The sequence below is a fragment of the Manis pentadactyla genome, chromosome 7 (assembly GCF_030020395.1).
Source record: "Manis pentadactyla isolate mManPen7 chromosome 7, mManPen7.hap1, whole genome shotgun sequence".
Classification (NCBI taxonomy): domain Eukaryota; kingdom Metazoa; phylum Chordata; class Mammalia; order Pholidota; family Manidae; genus Manis; species Manis pentadactyla.
Window position 1 is genome coordinate 116279151 of NC_080025.1, and position 20382 is coordinate 116299532.

Sequence of the window (20382 nt, forward strand, 5' to 3'; positions counted from 1 at the left end):
CCATAGTAAGTATATTTAGAATTATTTGATTTATTTGCTATCCTTCAGATTTCCTCTGAGTCTAGAGTACTGAATATGTCTCTTTTCTGAGTCTCTTTTCTGAATGGGAAATAAGTCTGTGATAATCTTCCAGGACTGTGTATTAACTTACTATTCTTTTCTTAAAAATTGGTAAGTTTGCATGTGTCATTTATATATTTGGGATAAACAGTAAATATCATGAAATGAGCATTCATGTGCTAGTTATCATCAAATGGATCTGAATCTAAGTCTCTTCAAAATTTTCAGCTAATTTAGTAATTTACTGCTGAAAAACTTGGAAATATTTCAGTTAAAAAAAAATAATGCATTGCCATTGTCTTGGTTTGAATCAAGGAACTACATGTGGAAGCCAAATGTTAGTGGATCAAAAATGTGAATTTTGTATAGATCTCATTTACATGTTTTTTTAAAAGTAGTAATTGTATGCCATATAAATCTAAAATCAGTATTTTAAACCTATTCTGATGAGGAACATGAATGTCGTTCATCAGCGGCTGTCAAGACCCTAACAGTAGTTTATAAGTCTGCTCAAAGTTTGAATCAGCATGTTATTGTTAAAAGAGAAAAACTGAAGTGATCAACTATAGTTATTAGAATGGCAGCTGCCTTGTAAGAGTGAGTCTCACTGAGAGCCACTTCCATACGGTGTATTTCCATAGGAAACTCTAGAATAAAACATTTCATGGGCTGTAGGCACTGTGTACAATGTTAAAAGAGAATGTAGACAGTATTTGGGATATTAGACTCTTTTGAAAGCTAGTTTATTTAGTAAGTTTTAGGAAACAAACACAGTTATTTTAAATAGTGAAGGCAACAGAAGCCTCAGTCCTATGGGAAGTGATGATGCACTTCTTTCTTTGGAAGGAGTCAAAATTTTCCAGGGAGGTTTTAAATTACAAGACTTTAATATCTCTTCCTTGTACTACCTTTCCAAGGGACATAGCAGTCAAGCAGTGTATCTGTCATGTTTTAGAAAGGTAAAGTCACTAGACACAGAAGTTTTCATAGATGACAGTGTTTCAGGTCCTAATGGGTATCCATTTTGTCTGTGCTCACAGTGGGCTTTGTAGGGAGCTACACTGCCCTCTGCTGGGCAATCTTTACAATCTTAAGATAGTATTCTCTTAGTTTGACTATTCAGTTGCCAAAAACCGCTAATGAGATTTTTGGAAGCTCATTCCTAAGTGATAGCATCTTCTCAACTAAGCAGGTTATAGTAATTCTTGTTTGCCCTTTATTATTTTTCTGTTGCAGATCACTATAATCTGATATTTTCAGATAAAAATGTCAGACAATAGCAGATCTCTGTGGCATGAAAACCACTTTTTTATTTTATCCACACAGAGTCATTTACCTACCCGGGTATAGTCTGAGAATCTTCTAAGAGCCACAGAACACTAGGGCTTTGCCACTGCCTCCAATCTAATTTGGGTTTATACAGCCCATCCAGATGGTATTACTTAGTAGTTCTGTCTTCTGGGCGTGAGTCCAGATACATTTCAGATACATTTCTCTCTCAGCATTATTGATTATTCCCTGACTTCTTCACCACACTAGAAAGTTTGAGGGCAGATGCCTTGAACCTCCTGATAAGCCACTTTCAGTATAGTCTTTGAAGTTAAATATCCTAGGCAGTCTGTCTTGAGTATAACAAAGATTCTAGGTCTGGCCTAGGGCCACAGGACTGCTGTGGGATTGAAGTGGACCTGAGGTCTCAGGAGCCAGCCCACTTGGCCTCCTCCTAAGTGACTGTTAAGGAGCCTCCATGGTGACCCTTGACTTCTAGAACCCTCAGGGCATCGTGGGGCACTTTGTGGAAATCAGAGCTAAATTATTCTCCACATCTTACCAGTGTGGCCCTTCCATGCAGCCACAACAATGGTCTTTTAAAAGACCATTGTTAAGTACTTCCCAGTAGCTTAAGAACCTTCAGTGATTTCCTACAGGACTTGATCCTTTAGGCAAGTCTTTGGCCTTTGACGTTAAATCCCCACATCTGGCTCTGCTTGCTTTTCCAGCCTCCTCTCCCATTTCCCCTCCAAGCACCCTTTACTGAAACTGCTTGGATACGTGCTGTGTCTTGTTGCATGTTTTCCTTTGCCTGGAAGGACATCTCACCACCAGGAAACAAAAAGTCCTTCCTATTCTTCAGTTTGAAGTTCAAGTACTAACCTCTGAGAAGTCTCCCTTGCTCCCTGTATTAATCTGCGCAGGCTTCCATAGCAAAATACCATAGACTGAGTAGCCTAAACAATGGAAATGTATTGTGTTACAGTTCTGAAATCTGGAAGCCCAAAAAGTCCACAATCAGGGTACCAGCATGGTTGGTTCTGGTGAGGAACCTCCTCCTGGCTGGCAGACAGCCACCTTCTCCCTGTGTCCTCACATGTCCTCTTTCTGTGTGTGCACATGGAGAAAGGGCCCTCTCTCTTCCTCATCTTATAAAGCCACCCACAAATCCTATCAGAGTAGGTCTCCACCTTTGTGACCTCATTTAACTTTACCTCCTAAGAGCTCTTTCTCCAAAGAGAGTCACACTAGGGATTGGGGCTTCAGCATATGAAGTTGGGGGCATGATTCAGTCCATAGCACCCTTTTCACCTGCTTCCACACTCTCCCAACTAAGGAATCATTCTCCCCCTTAGTACTTAGTACATTTGCAGGAAGCCAGGAAATACTCAGACATCACTAGTGATCACTCAGCTCTCCTGTGGTGCCTTCAGTTGCTGGGGACAAGTAGCCCACTGCTGCCATCCTTAGGGGCCAGCCTCCGGGTCAGCACAGGGCTCTGCGCAGGAGGGTGCAGAATGGGTTGGGAAAATGAGTGGAAAGAGACCCAACAGGCATGACTTACCTGTTCAAGGTGTGTCGCAACAGTAGTCAAAGGCTACAAATGAATTCTTAGACTTAGGGAAATTTAGAGTGAAAATCATAACTCAGCCAGCCAAACCTCATTTTACAGATGAAAGAACTAAAACCCAAGGGAGTTCAGTTCACTTGTCTGAGCCTATTAGTTAATAAGAAATATAATTTATGAACGTTTCCTGTGCATTGCATACCAGTAAGCACTTGTAATGATTTTCTATTGCTGCATAAAAATTACTACAGATTTAGGTTGAAACAATACCTATTTAGTAACTCAACATCCATTTATGCTTTAGGTCAGAAGTCTGGGCTGGCTTAGCTGGATTCTCTGCTTAAGGTCTCAAAAGGCTAAAATCAGGGGTTGGCCAAGTTGGGCTCTAATCTGGAAACTCTGGGAAGAGAATCTGCTTTCCAGGTTCATTCCTGACGCTGGTCGGATTCATTTCCTTGCGGTTGTAGGCCTTAGGTCCCTTTTTCCTTGCCGGCTGTCAGTCAGGGGCTGCTTTCAGTTTCTAGAAGCCACTCATATTCCTTAGCACATGGCCACTTCTATCTTTAAAACCAACAACAGTTCTTAGAATCCTTTCTGCACCTCAGATGTCTCCAACTTCTTTTGCTCCAAGCCAGAGAAAGGTCACTGCCATCAGGGCTCATGTGCTTAGATTAGGCCCACTGGGGTAACCTCCCTTTTGCCATATAAAGTAACATAATCCTGGGAGTAACACCAGGGGGCACAGGTAATAGGGACCACCTTAAAATCCTGCTTATCCCAGCACTTTATGTATCTAACTGTACCTAATCCTTGTAATACCCTTTGAGATAAGTGGTAGTATTCCCATTTTACATATGAGAAGTCAAAAACTTAGGAAAGTTGAACAGCTTACTAAAGGCATGGCTTATAGACAGCAGAGCTGGAATTTGGGCCCAAAGCTTGTCAAAACCTTCCTTATCACCACCTTTTCTACATGGCAGGACATGGAACCCATGTCCACACTTTAAAGACCAGTGAACGTAGGGCTGTACCAGGCTTCTTCCCTACAGTGGGGGGCTTCTGTGGCACTGATGTCTTTGTAGACAGTGGCACAGCCCTGAGCTCTCTCTTTCTCCAAGGTAATAATAATTACAAGACTGGAGGAAAAGCTTGAGGATTCCTGATACTTACCAAATAAGAACTACTGTCTTCTGGGCACACTTTCAAGTAATATTTAGAGAGAACGAATATGAAATGTAAGACACAAACCCAACATTTCAAGGAGTTCATAGCCAATTATTTCATATTGAAAACATAGTAATATCATTGGAACTATAGGTCATTTCTCATACAAGTAATATTCTTTGTCTTACTTTTGATAAATTCTTCCAATAAAACAGTTGCATTTTTCAAGAAAAGTATAATGTGAATACAACATATATCTACTCAGAGAGTTCCTGGTTGGTGAAGAGCCGGCCGAAAACTAAAAATTCCCCACCATAAATGGATTAATAGTTGTGTTGAATTCTATAACAGAGGCCCACACTTAAGTCCATATATGTATATCTCTGTTATAAAAGGGCAGCTTCCAACTCTTTTAAAATATGGTTTGTAGCAGTGTCATGACCACACCTTTAAATCACCATGAATGCTGGCAGCATGACAAAGCACTCCAGTTGCTACTACTTGTCTTGGAAAAATAGTAATTTTTACAAATAGGGATATTAAAATAATTTCTCTTTTGTGGGGATGAGAGATAGTTAGTTGATTACTTTTGGGTTAAAGCTATAAATCTATGTATTTTTCTGAGGCTAAGCCTTTGGTAAATTTTCGTATTCTCTCTTTTGGGTTTAACACAAGAACTCTGAAGTTGTAAAGTTTTAATACACAGTTCTGATTTATCATAGATACTAATCTGGCATGTGTATGTGTTACCAGTGGTAAACTTCTTTGTACAAATAACTTTTTAGTACAAACATTCCCCTTTTCCCCCAACACCTTGGAGCTTCCCAGTCTACCTTCGCATCTTTTTTAAAGGGTCATAAAAAAGACTGTTTTAAACTAACTTAATTCTGAATCTCCTCCTCGATCCCGACCCCCCTCCAACCTCACATAGCTTTTATTAACATCCTATGGGGAGTTTGGGGAGAATTGCTTTCTAGGACAGTTTAGAAGATTTAGAGATTTGGCAGTTGTGCTAAGTATGGGAACTGAATTATATAGACCAGACAAACTGCTCTCAAACTGGCTAGCTCAAATAAATCAAGGAAACACAAACTCTTTAAGTCTGTATATATATATCATCAATTTGTGAATCATCTGAGAAAATATACTATACAAACCTTATAGTCATAGCCCCTAGTACATGGATACTGTGCTCACCCAATACCATTTTTGTTGTATTTTAGTTAGCATGAAGCCAATTTTTAAAAGTTCTTCTTAAGAATGGAATCTGAGTTATTTTAGGCTGAAATTAAATACATGCTAAATGTCCTACTCATTCTAATGCCTTGTCTTGGATAACAAGATAGTATTCTTTTCCTCCCCAATTGCTTAACAGAATTTTTCTCTTAATAAATTTATTGGATATCTCCTAAATGACTTTTAAAGCTCTTAGAAGATATTTCTAAAAAAAAAAATTCCCATTTCAAATATGGGAGATTCAAATATAAAACACTGTAGATTGAAACCCCAAGAAAAAGATTTAAAACAATTTTTAAAAACTAGAGAAGTGGTAAATAGCAGATTTCCACAATGGATAGCTCTTGGCACCTCACCCACATTTTACGGGTTTGAAGCTGTCCCTTCTTATTGTAGAAATGGAGCTCTATCTAGTGTAAGGGACTGGGAAGGGATGTGGTCATTCCGGCTGCTTCAGCAAAGACAACTCTAACTAAAAGAACCAACCCATCGCACCCTCTGTGATTCACATTTCTGCCAAATCCTCTGTTAACTGCAGGTCACCCCATTGGAGTGAGGATGCAAATGAGGCTTGTATTTGTGATTTTTAAAACAATCCTAAATCAATCATAGGTTTTCCCAACTTAGAAAATGAATAATCGGTATAGTCTGACTTCTTTAGCTGCTTTTTGCCTCATCACTGCTGGTGTTAGTGTATTTTTTAGCCAGATTTTACTTGCTTAGTAAAGGTTTGTTGGGCGGGTGAAGGGGTGGATAGAGAAAATAAATTTTCTCAGAAAGTCAATCTTCTAAGAGTAGTCAAGATAAATAATAAAAAATATAGAGATAGTTTTTATATCATTGACTAATATACCTTTTTATATATAATACTTTCCTAGTAAATACAATTTATTTAACCATGCTATAGCTTGTCATAGTTCATGCTTTAGAAACCATCAGATTCCATTTATTACCCTTTTACTATTTGTCTTTCAAATTCTAAAATCTAACTCATGTTTTGTGGTGTACATGTAGTACTGCTATAGAGCTGGATAATAACATTTCCAAAGGAAACTCAGTATTTTATCATATATCCTCATAACATTATTACTGCCTTCTTTAGTCAGTCACTTTGCTAATTATTAGGACGCATGCCATAGTTCACAGCCACATAGGGTCTATTCATCATATATTAAGGACTAAATTCCCACCCCCACCTCTTTCCCCTTAGGAAGGTATGATTTTAAACTTGATCCCAAAGCAGTGTGATAGTTTTATGAATAATTATATTGTTTTTGTTAACTAAAGAACAAGAGTGAAGAACATACTGTAGTAGAATAATATGCTCTTTCCCACTAGATGGGAGTACAAGATAACCAGATGTAAGAGTCCTTTATAGCTGAACTGGAATATGCAAACTTGTAAGCAAATTCTTACCAAATAAAGATTCCTGCCCAGTGTGTGCACAAGGAAAGTTGCCTGCCTCCCCCACCCGTGGTATCTCTGACTCTCTGTCTCGCTCAATCCCATCGTGAGACTGTATGTCGGATCTAATATTTTCAGCTTGCATATCTGGCCTTAAGAAAACAGAACACAAAAATCTATAGTTATTTAATTATTGTTATTTGGCAAAGAGATTCATTTAAGAGTTTTTAGCTGTTTTTTTCCCCTAATTTTCTGATATAAAGAAATCCAATAATTTATATTATTTTAAATCCAGAAAATATATTTAGCTTATTTATATTAATTTTTAATCCAGAAAACTTATTAAATTTATGTTGCTAATATATTTTTATATGATTAATCATAACATCTATGATTAACAACAGTTTAGTTTCTTCCTTTCTGATCAAACATTATAATGTCTACTTCTTTGATTTTTTCCTATAGCTCTGATTAGTATGCACACAGTACAATATTAAAGAAGTTATATTTCTGATGGCAAATTTGCTTCCTGGCTTCAGATCCTAAAATGAATGCACTGGGTGTGATGTATGCTGAGTGTTTGTGGGTTTATTCCAAAAAACCCTATCTAAAATCTTGTCTAGTTCCCTTCTATAGCTAAAATTATTAAAGAAAATGTAATCAGAAGAGATGTTAAAATGTATTGAATGCTTTTTTCTGCATCTAACAAGAAGCAAACATTCACTTTATTAGTTTCTGTTATTTTCTTTGTTTTCCTTCCTTGTACTTTAGTAGGCTTATTCTGCATTTTTCCTAATTTCCTGAGTTAACACTTAGCTTATTAATTTTTCTTCAAATTTGAGCACTTAAGCTATAAATTTCCTCCTAAGTATCCCTTTAGTTGTGTTCTACAAGTTTTGAGAAGTAATGGTTTTGTTTTCTTTTTTCCCTAAGATGTTTTTGTTTTAAATTTTACTTTGATTGTTTCTTTCAGCATTGAATTGTTTAGCAGTCTGTTTTAAAAAAGTACTTTCTAGTTACCTTTTTTCTGTTGATTTCTAACATAATTGTATTCTTCTGATAATGTGGTTGATGGTTGGTCCTTGGGCATTTCTTGAGACGGGCTCTGTGGCATGGTTATGTGTTCAGTTTTTCAAAATGTTTCAAGAGCTCATAAAAAGAATGTGTGTTCTCCAGTCACTGGATATGATATTTTTTATGTATCTGTTAGAGCAAGCTTGCTGTGTTATTCAAGTCTTCATATCTAATTTTTTAGTGTCACTATAATGATGGGTTTGCCCATTTATTTCTCATGGTTCTGTTACTTTTGCTTATATAATTTGAAGTTAGTAGGCTGTATTGTTTATAATTGTTATGTCATAGAGGTGTTTTTAAACTTTTGTCACTGTGTAGTGACTGACTCATTAATACTGATTAAAGGAAAGAGCATTGAAATCCAAATAATATGATCTTAATTTAGGGATCTAACTTATTTTTTTCTGGTATTTGCCTGGTTTATCTTTTTGTATTCTTATACTTTCATCCTTTCTGTGTCTTAAATTTTAAGTGTCCCTTAAAAATATCATACAGTTTGATTTTGTTGAATTATTGAGTCAGAAAGCCTTTGTCTTTTAACTAGAGAATCTAGTCTCTATTGTGACTATTATTTGGATTATACCAACCATCTTACTTTGTGTTTTTTTACATGTCCTAATTTCCTAAGTTTCTTTTTTCTCCTTTCTTATTATCTGCTGTTTAACTAATTGCACTTTTATGTTTTTATTCCATTTTCTATTAGTTTAGAAATCATATGCCATGTTTTTCTTTAGCTATCTAGATATTTTAACATGCATACTTAACAACATCTAATGTTAATCTGTATCTTCTTGAACAGTGGAAAGCAATTAAAGTTTTTTTTTGAACTCTCAGATTGTTCTCTGATATATATGCTATTGTTGCCCTGAATTTTAGTTCTACCTTATGTTTTTAACACCACAAAGTCTCTCTACTTCTCTGTTTTCCTTTGTTACCTTTTCTCTTTTGCTCAGTCTGCCAGACTCCTTTTCCCTCTTCTCTGGCCCCAGGAGGTGAAAGTGATCTGTTCAAACGCATATGTGTCATTCCCTGACTCCCAAATTTGTATTTTCTTCCAGGCTACAGTTTCTAACACTAGATCTGTGTATCTCCTACAGTGTACTTGATGTCCTTACCCTGTCTCCCAGGCATTTTAAACTTAATAGCTTAGTTTTGGAGACCTGTCATCAACCCCCGCCCCATTCCTCAGATCTGTTGTACTTTTGCATTTACTATCTCAGTAAATTACATTCCTTCTACCAACTCACCCCAGAAACCTGAGTTCATTTTTTACAAACTGGGCCTTCCCCTCACCATCATCACTACATCCAGATAAACCATGAAGTTTCATGAGTTTTACATTCAAGGAGATCTTAAATCTGTTCCCTTCTTTTTTATCTCTACTGTCAAATGCTCCAGTCCAAGCTGTAACACGTCTCACCTGGACCACAACAACCACCATCCAAGGTGTATATTTCACCCATGACGTGGCAATAGAACCCATTACTCAGAGCCATATGCCATTGAAAACAGGGAGCTTTCTACCCCAGTCCATTCTCTACATGACAGGCATTACAATTTTTGACAGTGATACATACAATCATATTATTTCATTACTTAAAAGCCTTTAGTGCCTCCTGATTGCTCTTATAATGAAAGCCAAGTTCCTAATATGTCCTACAAGTTCCCTACATGATCTCATACCTGTCGACCTCTCCAACTTGGTCAACTGTCCTTTTATTGACCTCACTGGTCATACCTGCTTTCTCTGATCATGCGACCTGAGGGCACAATCTCTTTCCTCATTCAGGATCACCACAAATCCTCTTTCTGCCCACAATATATGGAAGCTTTTCTTTGCCTTTCTTTATCTGTTTTCAAATACACACATACCACACACACACTCACAACGCAGACAATTCACACCTGTTTTATGCATCTTAACCGAAATGTCACTTTCTTATGGAATAATGTTCTTAATGGAGTCCTCTCTTCACCAGTTCCAAGTCAAAATTATATCCTCTCAAAGTACCTTCTACTTGTTCTACTATTACAAATGCAGTTATGTATGTGTATTTGTGTGTGTTTAATGTTTGCCCACCAGATGGTAAATTCTAGAATGTCAGATTGGGCCTGGTTTTTTCACCCTTATGTCTTAGTATCAAGTACATTGCTTGGCACATAGGCACTCATATTGGGAAATGGGGGTGGGGTCCTTCAACTGTAAGAAGAGCTGAGACTTTCATTTGTCCATCTTTATACATAAGGGAACACATGGTAAGTCACTAAATATTTGGAGAAATAGAAGGGGGAGGGAAGGGAGAGAAAGGAAAAATTGGAAAAGGGAAAGGAAAAGAAATGGGGAAAGCTAAACCTAAATCTAGGATTATAGTCCTTGATCAGAAAAGTTATATCAACCTCCCTCTCTCTTACTTTTAAAAGAAACCTCGAGTAATGAAATGTTATCATGTTATAGAATATGAAATCTCTTGCTATGATAGTTTTTAGTGATATTGCTTTTATCTGAGAGAATGAGGAATACCAAATGGGGTTATTCTCAGACATGCCCCTTTCAGCTTCACTTTTTAATCAAAACCTAACTTTCAGAGTCTTAGAAAGCAAATGTACTTTTTTATGTTTTCTTGCTTAAGCTTATTGATAGCTACTTGGAATCCTTCCCCTCCCAAAAGCCTTGACTTTGCATATCATTATGTAGAATATGTGTAAAAGTATTTTATGAACTATAAATGTATGAGCATAATTATTAGATATAATTAATCATTGCCTACTCATCTCTAAAATTATAGAAAAATATGTCGTAACTGCAAGTGTGGCCAAGAAGAACATGATGTCCTCTTGAGCAATGAAGAGGATCGAAAAGTGGGGAAACTTTTTGAAGACACCAAGTATACCACCCTGATTGCAAAGCTAAAATCAGATGGAATTCCCATGTATAAACGCAATGTTATGATACTGACCAACCCAGTTGCAGCCAAGAAGAATATCTCCATCAATACAGTTACCTATGAATGGGCTCCTCCTGTCCAGAATCAGGCCTTGGTAAATAATAAGGGGAAGGGCTGTCCCTTTATTAAAGTTCCTGAACTCCATATTTAGGAGAGTTCATTCAGTGACCTAGTCAGCATGAAGTCTGTTATTTTTCTGGGATTCCCATGACTTTGACTTCAACTCTTATTAGTCTTTTGAAAAAGTAAGATTAGATACCTCATAGAATTTTTCTGTGTTACTACTAGAAATGTTAAGCTTTTTGAGGGAATGGTCTGACATTTTAGTAATTAGATGAAAGACTTTTCATATAAATCTAGTAACATAACTTTTGAGAAGATTTCTCTTAAGATGATAATGTGTGAAGAATAGACTTTCATTTTTTAGAACTCAAAAAACGTTCAACACTATTTCCTTTACTATGTAAAGCAGAAAAAAATGCAATTTTGTGTCAATCTCCTTCCCCTATTATTACAACTAGATGAGACATTTAGAAGTCTCTTAAGGAGGTTAGTTAAGTCATTTAAATGAATCGTATGATGATACCATTCTTTATATGATGAAAGTGTTGCTGATCTACAGGCCCTTCTAAACATCTAAATATGCTTCCTAAAAAATCTGCATTCTTTTGCAATCATATTTTGTATATTTAGCAAAAGTAAACATTAGCAGCCCAAATCTTTTAACAAACTGGAAAAAGAAGTTTTAATTTCATGGAGAAAAATGTGTTCATTTTTACTGAAGTAGAACTGTGTAGTCCACTTTTTTTTTAATGTGTTAACATCTCAAGGTATTACTATAATGAAGATTGTTACTAATGGATAAAACCGACTTCTTTCTTACATAACTTGCTTCTGATGTGTGTTAAAAATACTGCCTGTCTGATGGTCAAGGCATCTCTCCGTTAACACTGGTCTGTGTCCTTACGGCTCAGGCCAGGCAATACATGCAGATGCTGCCCAAGGAGAAGCAACCCGTAGCAGGCTCGGAGGGGGCTCAGTACCGGAAGAAGCAGCTGGCAAAGCAGCTCCCTGCACATGACCAGGATCCTGCAAAGTGCCATGAATTATCTCCCAAAGAGGTGAAGGAGATGGAGCAGTTTGTGAAGAAATATAAGAGTGAGGCTCTGGGAGTTGGAGATGTCAAACTTCCCCATGAGGTGGATGCCCACGATCCCAATAGAGTGTACATGCCTAGCGGGGACAGAAGTACCACGGCAGCTGAGGGGGCCATCGAGGAGAAAGCCACTGAGAACAAAAGGCCTCAGTATGTAAGTAGAGTGGTCGCACTGCTGGCCCATTTGGTATATTGTACAGATTCTTGCCCTTTCTTTGAACCTTTTTCAGAGCCATCCTGTTTCCAGAAGAGTATGGATAAGGGAAGTAAGTTGAATTAAAATTCACTTCAGGCCTATTTCAGAGAATCATCTAGTTTGAAACCTCTGTCTAAAGCCAAGTTTTCTAATTATCTGTTGCCAAGGATAATTGTGGGTTTTATGTATATATAGTAATTAGCGTGGGTGCCATGTTGGGATACAACATACTAATCTAGAATCTATTTCCAAACATAATTTTGGTGTTAATTGTTTATCTCTTCCCATTTATTAGAATTATATATGCTTAGGCTAATTCAGTTCTGCTTGTAAGAACATGCCTAAAATTCAAACTTAAGTTTATGTGGATATATATGGTCAATTGTATTTCTAAAAATCTCTCCTAGAGAGGGAAATTTAAGTCTTTTTTTATGCCTTGAAAGTAGAAGGAAATTGTGACATAGATGAACAAACAAAAAGAATTAAACTTAGTGTGGTGCATTTCTCACAGGTCCAGTTAGCACGTCAACCGATAAGGCTTAGTCCTGTTTAAAAAAAAGAAAAAAGTACTAATAAGCTCTAAGGCAATCATTTTTGAGGAATCACTTAAAATTGAGGTGAACATTCCTATTAGCCATTTTCCATCTGTGACTTTAATTCAGGCAACAATGCTCTTTCACACATAGGTTCAAGAATTAGGTTTGAAGAGCCTGGAGAAAGCCAGGCGATCCCATTTCACAAAAGTACACTATGGTCTACATGGACAAATTACTAATTTCAATAGAAATTATTTCTCTTGAAAGCTGTTTCTCTGAATTCTTGGTAAAACTGATGAGAAATGCTGGTCTTATGGTGACTAGAGTATTTTGGGTGGTTGCCCTTTCAGTCCTGCTATTGCTGCAAACTGAGCATGAAGGAAGGTGACCCAGCCATCTACGCCGAAAGGGCCGGCTACAGTAAACTGTGGCACCCCGCGTGTTTTGTCTGCAGTACCTGCCATGAACTCCTGGTCGACATGATTTATTTCTGGAAGAATGGGAAGCTGTACTGTGGCAGACATTACTGTGACAGTGAGAAACCCCGGTGTGCTGGCTGTGACGAGGTATGTTGTCCGGGGCCGCCTGCAAGCGTACTCCAGGATGGTTCCTGTACCGACCTAACCTGGCCACCCTTGGCAAGGGGCAACATGAGTTAACCAAGCATCAGTTGCTTTATTTACTTCCAAAGAGGTTGAATGAAAAAAACTTTTAATATCAGCCATTCTGAATATCTATGTTAATTGCATTGACTAATGAAAAACTGTCCAGAAACATGAAAAATTGATGTGGACTACATTAAATAATTACCTAAGTTCAAGTTTCAGGTTATTTTCAGACCTGAAACCCAAGAAAGTAGGTTGATATTATTTATGGACTAAGTTCTAAAGATTTCAGCTTTGCTATTTGTAGCAAAAAAGAAAATACATGATTTATCTTATTTTTATCCTCTTCCCAGCTGATATTTAGCAATGAGTATACACAGGCAGAAAACCAGAATTGGCATCTGAAACACTTCTGCTGCTTTGACTGTGACAGCATCCTCGCTGGGGAAATATATGTGATGGTCAGTGACAAGCCCGTGTGCCGGCCCTGCTATGTGAAGAACCACGCTGTGGTAAGGAGCACTCCGCAGGGCGGCTGCCTCAGCCTCAGCCTGCCTTGGGACTTGGCTTTATGCCTTTATTTAAGCCTCTTAACAGATGAGAAGCAGAAAATACATGATTTCCTACCATAGGGTGTTAAAATCTATAATTAGAAAACAATACACGCACTGATTATGAGCCTCCTCGAGTTTCTTTTTGTGCGCTTTACACTGTAGATCATAAGTGCTACTCGGTGATCAAATCTCCACTAAAAACAAAGTTCCTTAATTGTAATGATACTGACTGATTCTCATCATACAGATCAGATTCCATTTAAATTAAGGTCTTCAGGGGCTGTTCATATTCTTTAGCTCTGTTGGACTGTTTATGGTTTCTGTTCATGTTTATGATTACTGTTCTGTTCATGGACCACCCACTGGGGCTGTTTTTGTTACCTGAAGATTGTACAGTGCCTATTTCTTAAACCCTCTTTGAATTAATTTGTATCACAAAATTTGACCTGCATATTTAGATTTATTTGCATGAGCCATACATTCAAGCATTTAATATGAGAGTATATTGTTTTTCTTAGATTACCCTGCTTACACAGAGTTGCTTTTGCATGATGGCCAAGAGATAAATAATTTAGATAAAGCATAAAGTTGACCATATATACTAAAGCTTATAATTTAGGGGGTATTAAAAAGATATATATTTATTTCTTTATATGTAGAAAAACACATACTAAAGATCCCCCTGAGCTGTCAGGTAAAGGAGACAGCTAACTAAGAAATAAAATGACATATTTATATGGTTTTAGGAGTGTAATATCATAGAAATAAGGTAACAAGTTTTGATATCAGTGCCAATTTGCAATCCTTATTATTGCCCCCAGATGTAATAATTTCCTATCAACTCTGCTTCATAAATATATATCAGATCCTCACAGTAATAACTACTCCAGACCTTAATTTTTGTCATTTGGATTATTGTAGTGACTTCAAACTTGGTCTCCCTACTTCCATTCTTCATCTTGTTCAAAGCCACCTTCCATGATGATGGAAGGTAGTCTTTCTACGATGCAAATCTGATCACTAAGCCTTTTTGTCCTGTACAGCTGCTTCTACTAGTTATCCAACCCAAATTGTGCATTTCCATAAGTTACCTGTATTTTCTAGCTTATACACTTTGTCTTCTGCTCACACTGATTCCTTTGTGGGCTATACCCTCCTAGTCCCTGTTTTCCGTAACTGTGCTTGCGCATTCCTGCAGACTCAGGCTTATCCTCCAGACCACAGCTGAACTTGCTAAGAGCACCTTTCCTGATTCCCTACCCTAAGCTCCACCCCTTTCTCTCTGGCCACGCTGAGTGGCTTTTTGTGTTCCCATGGGCTTACCTGTGTGTGCACCTGCTGGCACTCATCTGTCTCCTCCATGGGGCTGTAAGCAGCTAGGTTGGAGGACAGAGGTTGCCTTTTTATTTTGTGTACCTCAATGTCTGCCCTTAGGAAACGTGTGAGTGACAGACTTGTGTTCTAATATTTCTCATTTGCTTTGGGGTCAACATGTACCTTCCTTATACTTGGGGAAAAGATGGAGCAGAGAATCACCATGTGGCTTGATACATAATTATAAAAAAATACTAAAAGCCATTTTTCCGAATATTGTTACAACAGTTTCTTAACAGAGGAGGATTATTATCATGTATCTTTTATTGTAGGGTATATGACCTTAGTCTCAAGGACTAACATGTAAACTGCATGAGAGCAGGCATTTTTTTGTCTGCTTTGTTTTCTGTTTTATTTCCAACACTAGAGCAACACAGTACACACTCAATAAATATTTACCAAATAAAGCTTTAAGAAAGATGAAGATGTTTTATTTAGCTGTTAAAAGATTCTCTCCATTACATTGTAATTAATCAATGGAGAGAAATAACCACAGATGTGATTTTAAAAAGAGAGTCTTTAAATTACTTAGCTTTATAACATGGCACGATTTCTTGTAGGTAGGTTTTACTTTCTCACAAGATACATTATTGCCCTTTGCCTCCTATTAAATGAACATATCTATCCATTGCCTGAGGAAGTTTACTCGGTGGCAAAGAGAGCTCCTCATGGAATGTGCTAAATGATACACAGTTTTGAAGATTATCTAGTTTAGGGCATTTGGCTATTTAGATTTTTTTTATTTTCAAGAAAAAAAAAGGAGAATACAAATTATCTTTAGTTCCTGAAGCCAAGAACTCAATTCACAACAGGGCATTTCTGAGGAAAAAAATTAACCTGGAAGGAGGATAATGGGAAATATACTTAGTTTGTCTATGCATGGTTTCTGGAATTCTGTTCTCAAATGGGCACCCCCAGAATTCTTATCTCCAGATTTCACAGGACCCTCCTACTAGAGAGCTCATGGCAACAAGTGGCCATTAGCCCTTTGATATTGTGAATACAAATAAAAGAAGTAGGAGGGATTGAAGGAAATAAGAACTCATTGAAATATTGGAGGTTTGAGAATATAAGAAAATCAAGTGCCTGGCAGGAAGTGGTGAAATGCATCACCTCCCTGATGGGTTCTCTAATCTCCAGAGTGTTGGCGAGGCCTGGGAAGCTTTCAGATTTATGAAAAAGTAGGGATCAATAGATTTTACCTGGGATTATATGTCAGGCTTTTGGATGAATGGCAATCAAATTTTAATAAAGCTCAGTTGTATAAGACCACAAACCCTAAATTTCTACACAATTCAGTGTGTTCATTAGTTACTTTTGTACCTAAACAATTTTACAATAATTTAACAGTAGTTATTTCTTTTTTAAATCGCAAATGAAAATGTGAGCTTTAAGAGATTGTAAAAAGACCCACAAATATCAGAGGGCTGAGATAAGGCAGATCATGGTCTAAAAGCAAGGGAATAAAAATTAAGTATGAAATGTTTCTACATTAATATTGAAAAATTTATTGAGAAGTTAATTTATAGAAAAGTACAAAGGATAACATTCTAAATTAGTTACAAAGCTATAAACATGAGTATTTATGAAAGCAATTGCTTGCATGGAGAGCTATGTGTTTTAAGTGTATATGTAATGAAAACACTCATTTTTGTGGTATTCAGGAATAGTGTATTGATCAGGCACAGATCTCACTTGATTCTCAGGGAAGACTGGGTAGATATAACATGTGAATTAAGCAGTTACAACCTCTGTAATTAGAGCCGTGCAGCTCTAAAAAACTATGGAAAGTATTTTGCAGTCTGAAGTGGATGTGTGTAATAAGGCCTCGCTTCATACCCTAAGCCAATTTCCCCACTGAGTAGCAGCCACATTTTGAGGTCTTTTCAAGTAAGGACGCTCAGGCTAAATGATCCTTCCCAACCCTCATTTCCCAGTAATTCCTGACACTCCCACTGGGAGGCCAAGGGTGCTGAAGATCAGTCACTTTCATGTAATGCTGGACAATCTTGTTGGTGTCTTCACTTATAAAATATTTAAAACATCAGATAGGCACATTCATTCAGAACATGTTATGAACAAGAAGGCATGTAGACTATCTATGTTTTGAAGGTCTAAACTGGGTAGTTTTGTTTTCTGCTATAAAACTGAGAGTTGCTCATTTTCCTGATATATGTGTTCAGGTAAAGAAGAAATTATGTGTATGGGTGTGGATGCTATATATTTATTTGTACAGAACATATGTATATACTGAATGGTATAGAGAATGTAAGTATTAATAATGTACAATATTAGATTATATGAAAATTATGACTTGTGACAGAACAGAAGCCATTAACTACAAATTAATTATTCTCACTGTCAGTATTTATAATTGAATCCTTAATTACTCTGAACATGATTTTCATTTACTGCTGTCTAGAAATTAGTGGCAATAATAATCTCATGTGTCATAGGTAAAAGACTGGTAAAATTGCCACTCAAAAGCTTTATAATAAATGAGGAAAATCTCTTTTAAGTCTAATTTTGTAGAGCAATTAAAAAAAATGCTTTTTAGGTGTACAACGAAATTGAGAAGATACAGAACATTCCCACATACTCTTACCTCCACACATGCATAGCCTCCCCGATTATTAACTTCACTTACCAGAATGATACATTTTTTTCTTTAACAAGGATGAATCTACATTGACATATTAATCACCAATGTCCATAGTTGATCTTAAGGTTCACTCTTCATGTTGTGCATTCTTTGGGTTTAGATAAATGTATAGAATGGACAAATGACATGGACCTATCATTATAATGTAACAGAATATTTTCACTGCCCTAAAAGTTCTTTGCTCTGCCTGTTCATCTCTCCCATCTCCCCCTCTCATCCCTGGCAGCCATTGATCTTTTTCTCTATATAGTTTTACCTTTCTAGAATGTCATGTAGTTGGTTATACAGTAGGTAGGTTTTTCCAATTGGCTTCTTTCATTTAATAATATGCATTTTAGTTCTCCATGTTTTTTCATGGCTTGATAACTCCTTCCTTTTTAGAGCTGAATACCACTCCATTGTCCAAATGTACCATGCTTATTTGTCTGTTTGCCTACTCATGGACATCTTGGCTGCCCCCAAATTTTGGCAGTTATGAATAAAGCTTCTGTAAGCATCCATGTACAGGTTTTTGTGTGAACACAAGTTTTCAGCTTTTTTAGGTAAACACCAAGGAGCACAGTTGTTGGATTATATGATAAAAGTATGTTTAGTTGTATTAGACACCACTAATGTACCATTTTGCATTCCCACTAGCAGTGATTGGGAGCTCCTCTTGTTCTACATCCTCAGCAACATTTGGTGTTGAAAGAAAAATCATAAAAGGTTGTATAATTACTAAATGTGCAGTCTAATAGAATACGCTGGAATACTGCTTTGGAACTCACCATCAAGACTTTGTCTTAAACAACATGGAGACACCTTAAAAGCATCAGATCACCTGCTATTTCTCATTAACAGTTGTTAGCTAAAAAGGTTAACTAGAAGGTGACTCTCAGTTGTGTATTTTTGAGATTGTCATTCTCAGTTTAATTGACCACATAGAGGAATGTGTTGAGTTTGCTCTAACATGAAAGTGGCACCATCAGTTTGATCTCTCATTCTCTTATTTGTGTAATTAACTTAATAGGTGTGTCAAGGGTGCCACAACGCCATCGATCCTGAAGTGCAGCGGGTGACCTATAACAGTTTCAGCTGGCATGCCTCTCCGGAGTGCTTTCTGTGCTCCTGCTGCAGCAAGTGTCTCATTGGACAGAAGTTCATGCCAGTAGAAGGGATGGTTTTCTGTTCCGTGGAATGTAAGAAGATGATGTCTTAAGAGGAAAGCACTAAGAAATATTGAGCCATAGCTATCCAAAGTGGTCTGCATTTCTACTGTAAAATGTAATCGGGAAAAATAAATGGAAAAAAGGAAATGATAAAGGAAACCAGGAGAATTTGTTCAGTATCTTTCTTTGCTGTTTTTCCTTGTCAATATTTTTCATCTCAACTTATAAAACCTGCTTTAAGCATTTGATTTTAAAAATGGTAATGAATTTACAGCTTTCCAGATGTAAAATCTTTGAGTTGGAAGCTTGGGTTTAATGAATTATCATATCCCTTTCCCCTTGTGCCAAACACAGTATATATGAAACACTTTAAAAGTTAATGTGCTGAATGAAAGAATGAGCATTTCTAGTGCTATATTCTTCTTCCTCTATTGTGTACAATGCAGAGGAAATTAAACTTGCCCTAATGCTAAGGCTCTACATTTATTGCTTCATCTTATTCACTGAACTTTGTAGCAACAGTGAATTCTTTTGACAGAGAAAATAGAAATGCAGCATATTATAGAGAGCTGTTATCATTTTAATGCCTTTGTATTTGTTATTTCCTAATTTAGGCAGAGTTGGCTTTATTGCATTTCTCTTTTTTATTTGCCCTACCTCTCAGTATTCTCTTTGTAAGCTGGTGGCCTTGAATATTTTGTTGCACTTGTGGCATCCACACTTTCTACTTCTATAGATGATTTTCAGCTTAGAAGTAAAAGCCAAGCCATTCATTTATGTTTTCAATCCAAAGAATATGTATGCTTTTTGTACCCAAGAAACCATAACTTGTACTGGTTGCACTTGCCTGTCATGGTTTGAATGATTTTTTTGCATGGTTTTTATTATTTTCTAATGGATATTGTTCTATGATGCTTTTAAACCTTTTCGTGGGCATGTATCTAATGTCGTCTTTGCCTGTATACTTGTATACTTCCATCCTTAGGATTTCTAATTATAAATCTAAACACATTTCTAATTTTTTTCCCTGTATACTTCCATACATAGCTATGCACTATGAAAATTAAATGGAATGAATGATATGTGCATTATTATTCAAAATAAAGTTTCTTTCACTTCAATAATTGTAACTTCATCATATCCTTTTTGAGAGCAATAAAATCCTTCTGCAGTTAGGCATTTGTTACAGCAGGGGGCATTGTCTCCAAGGATAAGAAGAGCTGCTTCTTACAAGACAGGATAGAAACTAGATTTTTTGTTATGGTGAAAGAATGCGTTTTGTGAAATTTTAAAATAAGTGAAGCCATTTAAATAGTTGGTTTTAAAGTCATGCAGGAGTTTTTTCTTTCAGAAAAATGAAAGGTCATTTTAATTAAAGTTTGGGAAAGCTATATTCTCTTGAGGTGAATCTAACAAGTATTGCTCTTAC

General features: G+C 36.7%; 1 protein-coding gene across 1 annotated transcript in view; it reads left to right on the top strand.

Annotated features, from left to right (window-relative positions):
- TES (testin LIM domain protein) overlaps nt 1-20077 on the top strand; it is a 42505-nt gene extending 22428 nt beyond the window's left edge. Inside the window, exons 3-7 of the mRNA XM_036931543.2 lie at nt 10564-10816; nt 11697-12032; nt 12961-13176; nt 13569-13727; nt 18815-20077. Of these exons, the coding sequence (XP_036787438.1) occupies nt 10564-10816; nt 11697-12032; nt 12961-13176; nt 13569-13727; nt 18815-19003 (1153 nt within the window). The 3' untranslated portion in view covers nt 19004-20077. The remainder of the gene's footprint in view (nt 1-10563; nt 10817-11696; nt 12033-12960; nt 13177-13568; nt 13728-18814) is intronic.
- The last annotated feature ends 305 nt before the right edge of the window (nt 20078-20382 follow it).